The sequence below is a fragment of the Drosophila elegans genome, unplaced genomic scaffold, assembly GCF_018152505.1.
Source record: "Drosophila elegans isolate 14027-0461.03 unplaced genomic scaffold, ASM1815250v1 contig_476, whole genome shotgun sequence".
NCBI lineage: Eukaryota > Metazoa > Arthropoda > Insecta > Diptera > Drosophilidae > Drosophila > Drosophila elegans.
The window spans coordinates 9,448,716-9,468,035 of NW_024545863.1; the positions used below are offsets into that span (position 1 = coordinate 9,448,716).

The window sequence follows — 19,320 nt, forward strand, 5'->3', positions numbered from 1 at the left end:
TGCGGTTGCTGTTGGTGTGTAGGTAAAAAGAAGAAAAAACAAAAAAATGGCTGGCGATGCGAAGAGCATAATGGCATAAGCTTGGCGAGAGAAAGAGAAAAGAGGCAGGCAACACCAGCGGACGTAACAAATATGGAAACAAACGTTACACTCTAAAAAGCCTTTTTTAACAATTTAAATGTTAATTTAACGTTTTAACATAAATGTCAAGTTAACAAGAAAAAATAAACACATCAGGTAAATGGATAAACATACATTTAAAGGGCTACGACTACAAGAAGTTCGTATTTATGTATAACCTTTAATCTATTCTCTACAAACTAAAATCAGGAAAATTTACCCTTAATTACAAAATATAAGTTTCTTGGTTAACTATTTGACCTCTAATGTTATGTTCAAAAAAGATATTTTAGAAGTGTGATCCAAGGTATATTAATATTATGTATAGAATCTAGAACATTTTGCTTAGTCTCCCTTAGTTGATAATTGTACTTTTCACTGCCAATGGGTATTTATATACCCTTTAAGGGGTATTATATAATGGTCGCAAGTTTCTAACGCAGCAAAGAAGACTTTTCCCAACCTATAAAATAAAAATTTTCTTGCCTAACACTTAAGCCCTATGAAAATCAGTGAACTACCTCCTATAGCTGAAATATTTATAGGTATGTCAGTATAAACTTTGCAAAGCAGTGATTCTCGTTCGTTTCTCCGCAAACTGGCCTTTCATTTTAAAAGTTATTTTAATTAAACTTTTCCAAAAGTCTGCTATAAAGCTCGCATATGAAAAGTCGGAAAAATAAATGAGAAAACTTATAACTTCTTTGTTTTTCAATTAAAATTAATGTACTTAACATAATAATTTTATTAAAAACGGATTAAACAAACTTAAGCTTGACGAAGTTTGCTTCCTTTCTTGTATTATATGTACTCTGATTATGTCAAAAATCATGCCGAACGGATGACTGCGACAGGCACTATCGGAAATGCGAATGTTTCTCTTTTTGCCTATTAAGATGGTTTCATATCATTTGAAATCCATGCCTTGACTGATAGGGTATCAAAACTTCGGCTTGCCGAGGTCAGCTTCGGTTCTCGTTTATATTCTTATTTAATATCAATGGGTTCCCCGTATTTAGTTGCAATTTGTGCCGACGTGTTTGCCGCCTTGTTTACATTACACTTCGATGTCTGCCTGTTTTTCATGAAGCACTTATGCAGACTGGCGAAACTCAAGAAAGAGTGGCTTCACTTTGATGGGGGCTTCACAAGCCGAATTGTTTGTTTATGTGGACGCAATTTGCCAATGAAGCTAGTTGCGAAATTAATAATTAGATCGATTGCAGATCATTACGTGTGTTCAATGTGAGTGAAAAACTTACAACTTTTTCTTTTGCCTTTGCTTTTCAGGCCAAGACGTTTTCCTAGACTATTGCCAAAAGCTACTAGAGAAATTCCGCTATCCGTGGGAGCTTATGCCGCTCATGTATGTGATATTGAAGGATGCAGACGCCAACATTGAAGAGGCTTCCCGGCGTATTGAAGAGGGTAAGTCAACTGATAAGAGGTGTTATTCCCCCAATTCCCCCACCATATTACCACCGAACTTGCTGTGAAAATACAATTGCATAATCAATACCAAATGTGTTTCGATCTGATCTAAACCAGGCCAATACGTTGTGAATGAGTACTCCCGTCAGCATAATTTGAATATCTATGACGGGGGTGAGCTACGCAACACAACGCGGCAATGTGGATGATAATTTTTCATTAACTAAAGTAACGAATATTGCCCTGATATTAATTGTTCAGCTTCACATATTAGCTTAAAGCTTCGGTGAAATCGCGCGAATTTAACTTTCGTATCTTAAAGTTGAGTAACTTAGGGTTTTAAGAACGAATCCTCTGTACATATATCGAATTTATCGGTAAGCTAAAGCGCAACTTGGACTATCTTCAATCAACAAGCCAAATATGTCGATTATGCCGCCGGTCCCCACGTCGCTTTTCTTCAATCAACATTACCCCATGATGAGAAGTCTGGCCGCCAGTCATCAATCAACATTCTCTTCTCTTCAATCAACAATCCCCCAATGGATCATTTTGCAACCAAACGCTTGCCGCCAACGAACTAAAATAATCGAAAATACCTATTTAAAGTTTTCCACCGTTTTCGAAAATGCCAATGCCAAATCAACGATCAACATTTCAACACGTTCGCATCACAAATCCGCACATTGGTTGTATAGTTTAGTTTAGTTTCACTTTATTTAAGTCTTGCTTTAAACAATTAACCGTCTTAGCGCCACACATCAGTCATTTATTTTATTTTTCACTTACTTTATAGCTTAAATGAATCCAAGTACAAATGATGATTTTTTTAATTGCACTCAATAGGGGTCGGGGAGAAAACTACGTGTAGACTCATTCAAAATCTCAAATTTCTTCTCTACATGTGAATTTTATTCCTAGACAAAGTACTTGGAAAGAAACCCTTGAAATAATGAATGCAGATTTTCTGTGGGTCTCGGTGTCAAATTGTTGTGAGATGGTGCACAAATTAATTATATGTATATTTAGGTTAACTCTATCGATGTCTTGCGAAACTCTAATTGTAATTTTTAATAACAACAATATTACTCATTCACATTGTAAAATATTGTTACCAACTTAAGTAAAACTTAGCCCAACGGAATATTATAAAAAGGATAAACCTGAAATGTCAAAAAATAAACTATTTTCCTTAAACAAAATAAGTGTTGATAAGAAAGGCTCATCGTTTAATAATGAAATGGAAACCGAGAAATCCCGGAAATCGGGGTATCACTAAAATGGAAGCATCAGCTGTTGTTTGTTTTGTTGATGACATTAAAAATTGTAACGATTGCTTTTCAAGTTGTTGCCATTTCACGAATCCATTACCATTGCACATCCCAGCACCTTCAGATGAAGTTTGCCGGGTCCGGGCAGAGCCCGGAGTTGGGAGTTACTTGTGTCGCCACTGCTGCTGGGATCGTAAATGCATCATTAAACCGAAAAATGCATGCAAAAAATTTACGACATTGCCAGCACCGCTGCTCCAAGGCCTGCACTTAGAAAATATTTTCTGGGAAATTGCAAATACTCAGCCGCACAAATTATTTTTTGCCTTACCAAAATTTTTCAATGATTTTGAAAGATAATATATAAGCAACTAACAAAGTTAATATGACATGGGTCAGAATAGGGGTGAAACATTTTCTTAATTTTTACTTCATTCAAAGCCAATTAAATTTGTTTGCTTATTAACGTTAATAATTTTTTAAACAAATTTATATTTGAAATAAAAGCGATTGCTCAAACAATTTTTGTAAGTGTGTGAGTCAAAATCCACGATGCGGTTTAAGCTTTGCCAGCTGGGGATACACAGCTCTAGTACGCAACCAGGTAGCTGCCTTACTCCGGCCCAAAACAGCTTAACATTGCTTCTCAGCAGTAAACACGTCACGATGAAGTTGCAGGAATCGCAGTGGGACTGGGATGGAGAATTTTTGGATACTGTGGGTAGGCAATGGCGACGTGTAAATGTGGACACTATAAAGCTTAAAAGTGTTTATGGTTCAATTGTGAGCGATGTAAACAAAAGAAACCGATATGTGAGAGGGTTTGATGCCAAAGAATTGAGTTTTATTGAAATATTTAAGCTCCGTTTTGTTTTATGCGCAGTAGAAACTAATATGAAATATTCTATCTACTAAATATGAAAAAGTTTTTCTTTAAAGAAAGACAAGAAATTCCTAGATTTAATAATCTAACTTAAGCAAAAGACTCAATTTTGAACGGGAAGTCAAATTTCTTAAAATAACATAAAATTGTGAAATTCTGAAAGTAAATTCTTTTTATCCTTTCTAAATTTCATTTATAATTTTTGTATCCGAGGTACTGTACATCAACGTTCCAACCTAATCTTTATGACCTTTAGTTTATCAGAGATTTCTTTAACTAAAATATAAGATCGCTTAAAGTAGCTAATACCTCCTAAAAAGATTTAGTGAAGTAAGCTTTCAGATCATGTTTAAGTATAAGTTGTTATTATTGTGCTATATTTGACTAAGTCCGATTAACAAAATTTTGAATTGAAAAAATTTAAAAAAAATATTTTCTCAATACCCTTCATACCTTTCAATTGGACCTAAATTAGCAAAATAATAACCAGAAATGTGAAAACCCGGGTTTCATAAATTTTGTTTTATTATATTTACCAATGAGAGTAAAAAATAAACAAAAACACATGAATTTCAAGCACGACTAAAATGAATCAGCAATAAAGCAGTCTGCGAACCTGGAAGGTCTTTTTGCACCTTATTTTTATTAAGTATACAGTTTAGTGTTAGCATATTTATTCAAGTTATATTGAAAAATTTCTGTGGATTTGTATTAAAAAATTAATATACAACAATTTCGGTCGCTACATATTGATACAAAAAATTTGTACTTTTAAAATGTGCTATGTTATTTCTTACTAAAACGCATGCTGTACAGCGTGGTGAAATTATTTTAACAATTAACCACTTTTATTTAATTAAAAACTCATTTATATCTTCCATGCTCTAGAGCCATACAAACTAGTGGTTAACCCTTTATTTGGTTATACGTAAAATTAAAGAATACAGTTTGTCCCGTTTTTCCCTTTTTTCTAGTTGGGGTTCATCTAGATTATTTTGCCTAGATACCTAACTAGGCACAACGTTTGTTACATTATACCTTACATAGATAAAAAAAATATCGTCTACCTATTACCTAATCTGTGTAAAGATTTTTATTTATCTTCAGAATAGGCTATGTTATGAGTTGTTTTTAAAAAAGATTAATACCACTAATTTAAATTTTGTATTATTTTTTGCTTATATGCTAATACCAAATATCGTACCTCGACTGCATCTTGATGATAAGTTAATTCCACAGCATATGCCAGATGTAATGTTGTTTCTATTTATATGATTTTACAACCAGAATTAATTGCCAAAGCGAAGACAAAATATAAATTAATTACAACTTTAGGAAGAACCTTTTGATTTCAAAATGATTAAGTTAAAAAAATGTAATTAAAAGATTGTATTTTTATTTTTTTTTGTACTTTTAACTAGATACTTGAAAAATTATGTATCCTTTACTTATTTTCTTAAATACCTTATACCTCATCTAGAACCAAAAAATGAGTACCTTTCCCAACCCTGTATGCATTAAAAATAATTTTATGTGGCAGATATTCATCAATTATTTATTAAAGTACCTGAAATTTTGTGCTATTGTCTTGGAAATTAAGACTGTTATTCTTTCAAAAGAAAACACCATTTGAACCGTTTCAACCTGGTATTTAAACTTTTTGCCCATCGCAGCGTCCAGATTGCATCTTTACAAAAAATAACTTTTAGCTGTAGTTTAGTACATAGTTTCTGTAACAAACTACGTTTGGGAAGACTATGGAGCTTAACTAAAAGCAAGAAAGGAAGCAAACTTCGGCAATTCGAAGTTTATATACCTTGCAAAAACTAAATATTCTTGAAAACACTTAAATTTCGATTTATATGCGTACATGTAAAAAAAAATTGAAGCTGTGATGTTTTCAGCTCAAATATTCGATCGTTCCGATTACAGCTGTATGAAAGCGTTTTCCGATTTGAATAAAATTAAAAGCGTAACTGTCAAATTATAAATAAGTCAAAAAGAATTTTAAAAAATATTTTATTATATTTGTATTGTTTTTATGGGAGCTTTATTTTATAGTCGTCCGGTTCTAACCTACTGCAAAATCCGCCGCCCTTTTCTAGTTTCCGAACAAGTTTGATAGAAACAAAGCAAGGGTTTTTATTTTAGTTATTTTTATTTTAGGAAACGCTTTTCGGTTTGTTTTTATATGGTTAGAAGTGTAAATTATTTATGTGTTTTTGTTCTTATTATCCCTTAATTTAATGCACTTATTGTCCAAATCGTGTTGTGTTGGGACTTTTTTATCGTTGATCAAAGATTTGCCTGGAAAACTTAGGCAAATCAAAGGCTTTTGTTAAGAGCAGTAGCTACAGTCAGCTGTTTTAGTAGTAATAGTAATTTTCCTAGGAAATTTGCTAGCATACACGGAAACTTTGATTATGTTAAAGGGAAATACGCCAATTTAACGAATTCACTTCCGAGTGAAAACAGGAATATGCCTGATAGTAATGGTTAAGTATTTCAGAATTGTGGTTTAAATTTCATCAAACCCGGACGACTATATCATATAGCTCAAATTTGTTTGTCGCCGAACAAATGTTTTTTCTAACGACCTGGCCCCTTAAATTTTTTTAAAACCGACAAACAGATGCTCAAAAATTTCTGTTTTGAAAAGTAGAGTAGTGCGTCTTTCAACGTGTACTTTCAACAAGATGGAGCATTTTACCAAACCGGACCCAAGAGATCCAATTAAAAATATATATGGTGTGCAACTTTCACTACCCTTTCTCCTGAATAAATTCCATTTTTACCGTCTTGGCATTTACGCCATTTTCTTTCAAGATTAATGAATTACTCGATGACCGGACCATCACAGCAGATTTTCAGTTCTGCGGCTTTATATGTATTTATTTAACTGCCGTCCATAGTGATAATGTTGCTCATGCTAAGTTAATTATTGTTTTACCAAAGGCCAATACAGTTTTATGTGGCGTCTTTCTGGGCGATTGTTGGATAATTCTTAAATACCAAGATCTAATGCCAGTGACCTTTCTTTTGGTTCTGCTTATTTTTTAAGCATTTTTTAATCCAAGGTGGACATTATAGTCAAATAAGAGTTTCAATAAATTCTTTTTTGGGCTTAAACATATTAACCGCAACTACAAATTTGTTATTTAAGTGCTTTGAAATTTGCAGATTGTTTGTAAATGAAATTTGTTGAATCCTCGGTAATTGTTGCACTTATTGATAAATGAGGATTAGGTTAGGTAAAATAAACCGTAACAATCAAAGTCAATATCCTTTTTATTGGAAACCACAATTATGCCAGTAAAAGGAAAAAATAAAGTTTTTGATTTCCAACGCGACTTTTGTTGTGAAAAAGAAAGTCGAGAATAAACAATTTTGTTCGGGATATTTGTTATTTTATCTGCTAGCCTATGCGCGGCCCAAAGGAATTTATAAAAGCCATTACAATTAACGAAAATTGAAGAATGCTTAGAGCCTGATACCAATTGGTAACCTCCCAATGTTATGACTCAGTGTATGTTGTGGCCTCCTATGAAATCTAACCAAACCCCTCGAACCAATTTAACGACGCATTCCCATATCTTTGCGTGCTGTCATATTTTCAGCGACGCCTTTCTTTGTTTTCCCATAAAAAATAGACTCGCTAGTATGCCATTTTGTACGGGGCGTCATAACGAGCTGCGAGCCGTATCATCGTCATCATCGTTCTCGTATGGCTGCTCAGCTTGGCTCAGCGGGTCTAGTACAAATTCCTTGCCACTTTCATCCCAAACATTTACCAATCCTTATTAAAAACTATAGGAAAGTGCAGACCCAGCGGCAGCAGGAAGCAAAAATTTCCAACTTTACGACTTCATATTGTGGGTGGATCGTAAAATATTCTTCTACTCCGCTTCCCGAGTGCCCCTTATTTCCCATCAAGTTTCGCTACTGTCATTTTTACTGCCCGACGACTTACAAGCTGCCACTTGTGCCAGACATCTGATCCACCAACATAGCTTCCTATAGACAATCATGATTTATCATACCCACGGTCCTAGCTCGCTAAATAATAAGCAGCCAGTTTGTCATAGGGGTTCCAGCGTAATCGGTCTGTACTTAGTTTGGGTCACTTTTATTCTGGCGTCACCAAGTTAATTCAAGCGTAAACTTATTGTCGTGGTTTTGTGGCCTGCAAAAGGCTAGATTACACACCTCTGTAGTGAATGAGCCAAACTAATTCATTTAAAAAGAGTTTAAGAAATGTTTTCACATTAATACATTTTTTTTTTTGTGTTAGCCAACTCGACACAAACCACTTTCTTTCAGGAGAGTATTGAATATTTAAATATTGCTCTTCGAATGTGAACATTTAAAAGGGTTTTTATTTAGTCGTATATATAATCATTTTTCTTCACAAATAATTATATCCGACATTTTGATTGTTTCTATTTGTTTTGATAGGATGTTATAAAGCTAAATTGCAAATTTAAGCAATATTAGTATGATGGACTGTTCTTACTTGACATTACGACATTTCGAGCAGCCTTGAAACAGATGTTTCAAGAACAATTTCATTGGCTAACAATCAGCTAGCAAACTACTATAATTGCGAAGTTCTTTATGTCCCTTTTCACGTCTTTTTTTTATTTCACGTAGTATTGCAGAACCGTCGTTGTGGAGGATTCTCCCTCCTTGGCTAAAACTGCTCGAAAATGCATTCTTCTAATTAACCCAACACCAAGACTTGCTTTATGGGCGTACCCAGTGAGAGTTAGCTATATATTAACAAGTACGAGCATTCCAGGGGAGGCGGGGAGCTGGACTGGTTACCTACCCTTTGCCTCTTGCCCACCTTGGGTCACAACTTCTTTACGACTTTTTATTATTTCGTCAAATCGCACAATGGGCGGGCGGCATTAGTTGCGACTAGGTTGGGTCCGGCCTTCTTACCTACGACTTAAATTTCGTACCTTTTTGCCCCTGTCCGTCCGATTTTGTGCGTCTCTCGAGGGGTGGGGAGGGGTGGTAACTCCACAGGAAAAGGGGACCAGAGGGAGGCACGCTCATGCGTAATTTTCTCTCGTATGCTCTGGCCCTGTTTAATGCATTCTGCAGTTGGCGGAAGAAAAAATCCCATTAAAATTAAGTAAAATTGCAGCAGCAGCAGCAGCAGCGTAATCGTAAAAACTTGGCATTTTGATGTTGCAGCAAGCAGTAAAATTTTGAAAAGTTTTTGCCACGCAGATAAGGCGGGGAGTCAGCGGAAGACAAAGGCTCTTGCCAGCCGAAGCTCCATCAGGGACTGGAATCGGGATGTGGATCTGACAGTGGATGTGGATCTGGCAGTGGATGTGGATGTGAATGTGAATGTGAATGTGGATGTGGATGTGGATGTGGATGTGGATGTGGTCGTGGATATGGGGCGTGGCACTCTGGTGGGTGAGGGGCAATAGGGGCCCGGGGAAGGTTTATTATGTGAGCACCGTGCGAAGGTTGCCCATAAAGTGCATGCCGGGGCCATAGGTGGGCCATGTTCGGAGTCGGGGCCCCTGTTCCTCATGTGCCATCCAAAATGGCGCACATCTTGGCCGGGTGGCATAGACATTAAGTGCGGCCGTAGTTAATGTTATAGCCGCTAGCCAAAGCTCTAAACTGCTCTACTCTATTTTCCATATAAAGTGTTTAAAAAAATACATGTTGGATATTCAGGAGTGTTCTGGAATTTCTTTGTTACTAAAATAAACCAGAGTTTGTAAATATCAGTCACTTAAAGTGTTCCCCAAAAGCGGGCCAACTGTGATGAAAGCAATGAAATATTCCTAAAAATAAAACAAGTTCGCTCAGTGTTGAAAAATTCATAAGCTTACATCCCATACAAATTATCGATGAGAGTCCTTACATCATCAGTTGATGATGCCAGTACTGTTCGTATAAATTTGGGTGTTCATGAAACCCGTTTATTAAGGGCCTAAAATCTAGATGAACAATCATTAGATTGACCAATCCTCTCCCATACGGCCTTAACTATCGAGGTCTAAGGTCTTAAGGAGAACGGAAGCTGGCTTTTGCAAGCCTAGCAAATTTTTGGAAAAAAAAATAATGTACCACCAACATATTTAAGGGGTTGTATACAGTTAGAAGGCCGAAAAATAGCGAATTTTCCAGCATTTTTGTTTTATGAAACTTTTAATGTACTGATCTAAAAAATTGTTCTTATAAATGTTATATCTTTTCACTGTATTTTAAGACTAATTTTAAGTAACTATATTTATTTAGAAAGGAGCTTAAACTGATCTCCGGAAGTGCCATGACCACTATATCTCTGAACTGGATCTTCCGATATTTATAAACCAAAAAGACAATTAAATAATGTTAAATCTAGTATTTGAAGGAATATGCAAAATAATTTTTTTTGACAAAATGGCAGATTAAAAAAAATATATTTATAATTAAGAAGCTTGTGTTAAAATGTGAGATTAATCGGTTCAGCCGTTGTCGAGTATTGTTTGTCGCCGGCTTTGAAAATACAATTTTGCGAAAAACGCTTTTAAAGTTTGTTCTTGTAATATCAAGCACTCTAAAACGCATTTTAAACTTTGCGTGTAACTTCAAAACTACTCAGCGGAACGATACGAAATTTTCTGTGTGTATTCTAAAATGTATGAACACTAAGAAAATAAAATTAAAAAAATGCTAACTGTTCGAGTACACAGCCTCTTAAGGCACAAAAAAGACAATACGGAACGATATAGTTGAGTTCCCCAACTTTTGGGTATCCGTTACTCACCTAACGAATTTCAAACTATGTTCCCCACAAAAAAAAAACGGGACTTCGGTGTCGCCATCTGTAGACCTACATTGCTAACACTAGAAGCTAAGCGCGTGCAGCGCCCCAAACCACCGCTAACAGTTTTTTCTACATTTTTAATGAGCAGATTTGAAAATTTTTAATGCCTATCGATACATAAGAGCGAAGAACACGTGTCTACCATGAATTACATGACAGACATGACATTATAGGCGTTTGAGTGAGTGCGGCCACATAACTAAAACCTGCATTTCATAGAAACTAAACTGTTGTTACATGAACTTTAAACTATTGGGTAGGAACAATTTCTCAATGAGATGAGTATTAAATTAATGCCAAGAAAATAGCAAAAAAAATATATGTTTTAAAAAAATCCTCAGACTAAAGTTTTAGACCCTTTGGCAAAGAAATGGAACTAAAAAAAAAGTGGTTATGATATTTATTATTGAATTAATACTTGTTCTTCAATACTGCCTATAGTTTATTTTCTTAAAACTAAACTCTCATTTTTTTTTTGGGAGAAGTTCTTATAAATTCTGTTCATACGAACGGATGGACGGATACACTGACTGACAATGCTAGATCGACTGTTCTATTAATCCTGATTAATAATATATATACTTTATATACTCGAAAACGTTTCCAGCTTTATGTTACATAATGATAATAATTGCTTGAATTTTGGTTTAGTTTTATTTATTTAATATCGTTAAGCTACGTAAGAAGTAAATTGTTTAAAATTAAAAGTTACTATTGCTTTGTATTGGAATTGTGGATTAATTTTAAAGGATTTACACACGATGTCGTTACTTGTGCTATTTTTTTTGTCTGTCATTAACTTATTAATTTTAAAGCCACTGCGTTGAAGTGTAAGTAACAGAGTTTTTTTGAACATTTAATACGTTAAATTTAGACCACCAAAGCGCCATTTACGGGAACGATCACTTCTTTTCTCATTTACATAAATCTGCTGCTGAAAGTATATTGCAGCCTATGGTGATCATGATCCATTTTTAAGACGATTTTGACACAAAAAACAAGAAGACGCCAGGTCAGTCAAGAAGTTGGAAGTTGAAGAAATTTTGTCTCAGGTTGTTAATGGTGATGATAAAAAAATCATGATAAATAAATTCATTACGCCAGCCCGAATTGTAGGACGCCATATATGAAGCTCGGGCAAATAGCCAAATCAACTGAAAAGCCGAATATTCATGATGGTAATTGATGTTTAAATCGGATGAGGCGACATCAAATGATCTGTTCGAAAAAAAGCGATCGCCGAAAACGCCCAGAAAACTACCAGGCAAAAAACCATAAAACTTCATTGTGACAGCGGCAGGCCTTAGATTAACCCCTTTTGGTTACCATTTATCAAGATCGATTCAGATTGCCCTTAGCGGAATACACTTCACTTCAAAACAAGGTATCAAAAAAGGAAAGATTCGTACTAGGGTTCAAATCATAATCAGTTCTTTTGGTTCCAAAATGTTCCTAAAAAAATATAAGTTCTCTATTTTTTCGTTTACTCTTAAATATTTACTTTTAAAAGACTATTGGTATAAGATTAATTAATTAAGGACATTGCAAAAACATTTTTAAATGTTAATTTTTCCGAGATTTTCGGAAATAACATCTACTCCTCATAGAGTTAGCGAGACCGCACTAATATAAGAGATGATTTTGGAGTCAAGACTTGCTAGTAACCAATGTTAATCGCATAACTTTTGTTAACCCCCAGCTCGCGTGGAAATAAACCGCACAGTAGCGCAGATCTATTACAACTACTACACCCCCATGGCCCTGGTGAACGGAGCGCCCATGTACCTGACCTACCCGAGCATCGAGCAGGGTCGCTATGGGGCGCACTTCACCCACCTGCCGCTCACCCAGATTTGTCCTCCGACGCCAGAGCCCCTGGCCCTCAGCCGCTCGCCGAGCAGTCCCAGCGGTCCGTCGGCCGCCCACCACCAAAAGCACTCGCGTCCGGGCAGCAGCAACGGCACCGTGCACTCGGCCGCCTCGCCCACGATGGTCACCACGATGGCCACCACTTCCTCCACGCCCACACTCACGCCCACCCTCAGCCGCCGGCAGAGGTCGCGCTCGCCCACGCCCACCACGCCACCGCCCCCGCCTCCGGCGCACAGCGCCAGCAACGGATCCTATCACCACGGCCACCACCTGGTCAGCTCCACGGCTGCCACGTAGCAGTATCGCAATGTTGCTGCCGCAGTGGCAGCAGCAGCGGCGGCAGCTGTTCTCTTTGTGTGAGTATTACACCTGCCATACACAACAGTCCTAACTTCTAAGTTTGTTCAATCATTCGAGGCTCCTCAAAGAAATTTACAAATTAGCAATGACACCAAGCGGTTATTTTCCAATATAATACCTGGAAATCATTTGAAACCCAAAAGGAAATAACCTTCGACAAGCCGCATTTTCGTTCAATGACAATTAATCTATGTTCACTTTTTGGTACAATTTTTGATCGAATCATACATTCGGACGGTTTTTTGAAATTTAAAATCTATTTTGGAAAATATAAAGATTATCTATATATAGAGTTTTATGCATTGACATAAAAAAATTAAAGCTATGTCACAATTCTGTTATATTCCTGTATTCTTCGGGTTTTTTTAAAGCAGCTAACTGAATCCAACATAGGAAAATTATAATTTTACCTGCAATAATAAAAAACTTTGAGATTCATTTAAGAGTCTTAAGGGGGTCTTCTACTCTCGCAGTTTCAAAAAAAATCGATTTTTTTTAAATTAATTATTTTAATCTTTATGTGTCTGGGAATGTACCCATTCAATCAGGATATACACCGTAGCTTACCTTTAAAAGCGTTTTCCCGAAAATAGTGTTTTTTTAGCTGTCGACTTTTTTTACAACTATTAATTTTTATTGCAAACTGTTCACAAAGCATACCGCTTTGTATGATTTTTATTTTTTTTGTTCAATTTTAATAGTAATTTTTTTTTTGTTCAATTTTTAATTACGCAACGTTTGTTGCATACCTTTTGCTTAATGTAAAATAAAAAAAAAACCACCCTCGGGAAAACATAGTCGACGTAACAACGAATCTAAAGAATACAATTTTTTTTATTTCTGATCAACCCGCTCGGCAAAACGTAACTTAAGCGGGACGTATACATTCAAAGGTTCTGATAATATTTTTTGATGTTTAAAAACAATATTTACAAGTTAATACCTGTGTCTTTAAAAATAAAAAAAATAGTTTTTATATTTAATAAAACAAATTTTTTTAAAAATGTTTTAAATTTTTTTTTAAATAAAAATAATTATTAGCATATTTCTTTCCAATCGGAAATTAGTAAATAAAGAGTGAGTTCAACTTTTACAAAAAAGTGCCAAAAAAAGACTTTTGAAGCCCTGTAACTTCCGTAAACATTCGTTTTTTTTTCAAAATCCTTCAAATAGTCTTCTTTTGTTGCTGTAAACCCAAAAGAAAACCAAGTTCCATAAAAATTCGACTTTTAAAATTTAAGAGAAATTCTAACTTAGTGAAATTTTAAAAGTAGTCATCTGTTTGTTGGGTCAATAATTTTACAAAAAAAAATGAAGACGAGTCAAGTAACAGAATAAGCTAAACCTAACTGAAGGCACTAGTCTAGTTTCCCGAAAAGCCGAATAGTTTAGAGCCACCTCTCTGTTTTTGCCTGCACACTTGCCACACTTGCTCATTTCGCATGCTGGCCCAGGCGCGTTGCCTTTAATCAAATCAATTTCGCAGCATAGTTTTATGTTCACAGCTTGGGTTGCTGGCTCATTCCGGTCTCGGTCTCGGTCTTGGTCCCTGGACCAGGACCAGGACCCATTCTTCCTGGAGTCTTTGGAACGGGCAAAATGGGCAAAATGGGCAGAATGGGCAGAACGGGTTGTGTGTCGGTTGCACTTCCGTACTGCGCACGAAAGTATGCAATGGCTTTTTCATCATTTGTCCTGATGACTGCAACGTGGGCAACAAAAGCTGCCTCGATCCGGGCTCCAGATGAAAAACAATTCCTCTTGGCCATGGCCATGTCCCGCCCCCTTTTCATTCTTCCTTCTTCCTGACAATTGAAGCATTTTGGCATTTTCTTGGTGCTGCATTCTGCAGTTGCTTAATTCGCAGAGAGGCAAGTGTTGAATTTCCATGCTGCTAGCATTGGCATTGGCATTGGCATTTTTGTTTATGCTTTCATTGAGATGGCAAAGACGGGCTTGTGTTTTGCACCCAGCACTCGGGCATTTTGTAGCCTTTTGTTTTGCTAAGCGATTTGCTTTAATTAAAAACTCAAGTGGCGCCAGCAGCGACAAGGGCTCCTCCAGTTGCCCCCTACAATGGGTCTGGATCGAGGTCTTGGTCTGGGTCTTGGTCTGAGTATGGTGTTTGGTGTTTGGGGCTGGGCATCGAAACATCAAAACTTGCGCTTCGCACACTCGTTTTTTGCGTTTGTCGGCTTCCTATTTTACGATGCCCGCGGCAGACCGCGAAGACGACAATTCAGAATGCATATTTCAATGCTTCGGTCTCGTCCTAGGTAATAAAATATTCGCATTGCAGAATTATGAAAGAGCAGCGAATTGGCATCTAAATCTTGTCTAGAAACTGTGCACCGACCATCCTGGCCCTTCTTCGATGGTTTTGCGCCCGTTAAAACCCCCAGCCAATGCCAATTCGAGGCAACTTTCGTCTCTTGCCTCTTGCCTCTTGCCGCACTCCTGTGGCATAGTGTATTCCGGCACCAAAATCAAAGGGACGCAACGCAGTGTTCTGTTTTTATGGGTCTGCATCATAAAACCGAAACTGAATCGCACGATAGCTGCGTGAAAATATTTTTCTGAGGACGCGTCTGCCCGCGTCTTATAAGCCTAGAACTTCGGGCTGCAATTAAATGTTCCCTTCGAAAGGGCGAGACTACAAAGTCGACGGTCGACAGTCGATGGTCGACAGTCGAGTCGGATCTCGTAAAACTATCGCAAAGTTCATTTAACTCCGTGACGGGGATCTGCCAAATCAAACTTATTAAAAAGAGTCGGACGAGAAAGAAGGACAAACAGAAAAAAAATAAAAAAATAAGGATGGAAGCATCGGCAGCAACAAACAATTATTCCGGCAAAACTCAAAACCATAAAAGCGGGCAAACAATACCGAAAACTTTTACGAGCCTTGGGGAGATCCTGGGAGCAGCAGTTCCTGAAACCATTTCATTTCGCTAAGAAACAAACGCAACGCACACAAGGAGCAAATATCCTTTCAAATGGCACTTCAATTCCGTTGCAACCCGCTTTTGTTGCCGTGGCCAAAACGGCAATAAATGCATAAGTTTCCATTTTACGATATTTTGTTTCCATTTGCCGCCGCTCGTTTTCCCCAACAATCCTCCTGTCGTCCACCTTTTCAGCACTGCGAGAATTCACTGCGAGAATGTCCAACGCCCACCGACTTTCTTCTTTTGGTCTAATTATATTCGCCTGCTAATTTGTTGGAGCACGTTTAATATGACTGATGCTTTGGCACATCAAAAGTGTCAGCCGAACAGCCGAACAGGCATAGGTATAGGTATAAAAATACTTCGCCAAGTCCTATGTGCCCCCCACAAGCATCAAAGTGACATAAACATGACAAAAAATGTTTATGCCCCGCCAGTCATCAGCTAGAGCAAGGGTTTGGCTAAAATTAAAACTAAAAAAAAAAACCTTTTTAATTATTTTAAAATTTAAATTTTCGGGTATCGAGTATCAGCGAGTCTAAACAGTCATTAAATGCATATTTTCTGTTATAAGAGTGTTTAATTAGATTTGTCTGGTTGATCATCATCAGTTTTTTTTTTTTTTTACGAACAAGACACTTTGGACTTCTGACTTCCGCATTATTTGCAGAAGCTGCAACTTTGTAGTCCTATCCCGGATTTTGCTCCTCCAAAAGGTTAATCATACTTCGGTCATATACAATTAATGTATGAATATTATTGTTGCCATACAATTTCCGGCGATTTCTAATTTCCGCTGAGTTGCCATTAAAAGGAGTAAATCCGTCCGTTTTTAATGCCCTCAGTCATCATCGTCGCCTGAGAAAACCGGGGGCTGCCATAATAAATGCAATGCTAGCCATAAAATAAAACACAACAAAATAAAGGAATAAAAACAAAAATGTTATACTCTATGTAGTGCGGATCGAGGTTTCGGTTTCGGTTTCAGTTTCAGTTTCAGCTTACGCTGCTCGAATTTCGCCCTGACACTTTTCTCCGGTTTCTGCCCCATTGGGCAGCTCCTCCTCCTCCTTCACTTCCAGGGCATTTTCGATCCGCGGTTCAGGCTCAGGCTCGGACCGCTCACACATTCATTGGTTTTTCGGTGTTCGTGTTTATTGTTCTTCGACGTCTTGCGTGCTGGGCGCCCTTCGGTGTTTATGATGCCCATGCCGATGCCGATGCCGCGTTACGCCGCTCCCCCTTCGTTTTTGGTTTTAAGTGGACACGCATTATTAAAAAATAAACAATAATGTATGGCGTATACAAAACCAGAAACCAAAGCAAACCAATCCGAGACGAACCGAACCGAGCCGCAGTCAGCTTAACTCGAGGGCTCAAGAATCATTTTCAGCTACTCCTCTTTCAGAGGAAACTTTTTCGTGGCAATCGTAAAAAATGAACTTCGTACTGCAAATAAAAACACAAATACATAAAGCTGCTAAACTCTAAAATTACAAAGAACAGGGTGTACTCTGTAGGCAGGCTAAAATGTCTTTTATTTATTTTTTTTGTTGTTTGTTAAATGGTTTTGTGCTTAATCTAATTATATTTATTTTGGAAAGAAAACAAAAATTAGTCCCATGGAGGTATATTAAATTGTTGTACATTTTAAAAATGCCTTTTAAGCATTGACAAAACTTATTTTCACATTTAAGGACTGTAGGTTTCAAAACTGCTTTAGTTTCAGAGTCGGTAAAAATTGGAACATATTTCTTAATATAAAAGATTGTCAGAAAAGCCATTAATTGGTTTAATAAAACTATAATATTTATTGTATTCATTTAAAATATTCCTTTTACACACAAAACAACACAAATTAACCCAGTAAAATAAAACAGCAATTTGTTGTAATTAATGTTTATTTATAATTTTTGGTCAAAAAAATTAGTTTTCTTATATATTTGTTAACAATTTATTGTCTATTCATTTTTTCATGTAGTAGAAGTGGTTTTCAGTGTTATATTGAGCTCAAATGGCTACGACAATTAGAAATCAGGCAAAACGAATCGAGAATCAAGAATCGAGGTTCAGCGCCTGCCGCATTATCTTAAAACGCGTCGTAAAAATCACATTTCGCATTATAAAAATCAAGCTCTCGGGTCGGGGCCCAGATGCTTCCCATATTGTGTGGACCTGGCTTCCAACCCGTACCAGTCCGACCCATTTCACTCCATCCCAGCCACTTGGTCTGGTCGTGGGCAACGGTGGCCATAAAATTTGCTTTTACGAGCGCCGGAGCGCAGCTCATTGCTTAAGAGTCCGAGGACGCGGACTGCGCCCCTGTTTGGCAGGTAAGCTGGCCCAGGATACCTTGGTCTTGGCCCGGTGTCGTCTTCGACTTGGCTGAACTTGACTGACTGTCGGACATTACAATGATTTTAATGGATTTTATGGTCGAGACAGTGCACCCATATGGGCACACTGGGATCCTTGGTATTAAAAATAGTTGTTATGCCACACAAGCGCTTAATACTATTGACAATGCAAACTTAATTCTAACTAATTAATCAAACAAATACATATTCAGTGGCTTGTCAAACTAATAAGATTTTTCTTCTGTTTTTGTCTTTTCACAGCGATAATTAATTGGTACCAATATCTTCACAGAAGATCATTACAATGGAAGATCACGACGTACAGAGCGTAATAGAAAATCCCAGACTCCGCAGAATGTTATTTAATATCTAACCAGGCTTTGACATAATTCCAATTCCATTGAAAGGTGAAAATCACAGATCGCCAGAGTATGAAAATGTAATCCCCTCAAAACCTTTTCAAATTGATCTCAAATAATAAAGATAAACACATATAATTCTTATAGATTGTGAACTAAGCTCTATGACGAGTTATTATAAGCAATGATGCTTTATGATGTCAGTAGCAACTCTTAATGTGTTGTATATAAGCAGTTAATTTTTAACAAGTTTCTCGCAAGAAAATAATTAAGAGTGTAATATCGATCAGCACAGAATGTAAACCTAAAATAGGCACAATTTAACATTAACCAGTTCTAGTCTTAGGCACGAGCACTTGAATTTAAAATCATTATTGTACAGCAACCGATTTAAGAAACGAAGATATTATCAGATCATTTTATTTGAAGTTATTCAATAACCTACCCAAAATATAATTGATTAATTAACACAAATTGAAATCATCAGCTTGAAACATACACATTGTATTTAACTCCTATTGAGAATATTTTATATTTTTCTTCGGCTGTGCGCTGCCATGCGAAGGAAGCATGCGGCATATTATAGCTTCGTGAGAACTGATTTGGCTGATCTGGAAGTAGTGTAACGTACTTTTCTAAATCTAAAAGAATACTATTTTTTTTTCTTTTATATATTATAGTTTTCTTTTGTACAGTTTGACAAAAACCAAATATGTTATGCTATTCAGATTATAGTGGAATTCCATTGCTTAAAAAACGATGCAAAATAATAAAATAAGGATATCAAAACATAGTAGAACATATTTAAATTTTAACAAACTCATTATAAATCACCAAACATTTTAAATGGTAATCTAGTTAATTTTAATAAAAATGCT

At 36.6% G+C, this 19,320-nt stretch overlaps 1 protein-coding gene across 4 annotated transcripts in view; it reads left to right on the forward strand.

Annotated features, from left to right (window-relative positions):
- The window catches only part of LOC108141091 (protein doublesex), a 62,133-nt gene extending 42,859 nt beyond the window's left edge, over positions 1–19,274 (forward strand). For 2 of the 4 annotated variants that reach the window (XM_017264290.2, XM_017264292.2), the window contains exons 3-5: positions 1,411–1,548; positions 12,246–12,774; positions 18,345–19,274. In XM_017264290.2, the coding sequence (XP_017119779.1) occupies positions 1,411–1,548; positions 12,246–12,715 (608 nt within the window). In that variant the 3' untranslated portion in view covers positions 12,716–12,774; positions 18,345–19,274. Of the gene's footprint in view, positions 1–1,410; positions 1,549–1,668; positions 3,230–12,245; positions 12,775–18,344 lie in introns of those variants that run through there. The other 2 variants (XM_017264293.2, XM_017264294.2) reach the window with 2 other exon arrangements.
- Positions 19,275–19,320: the final 46 nt, after the last annotated feature.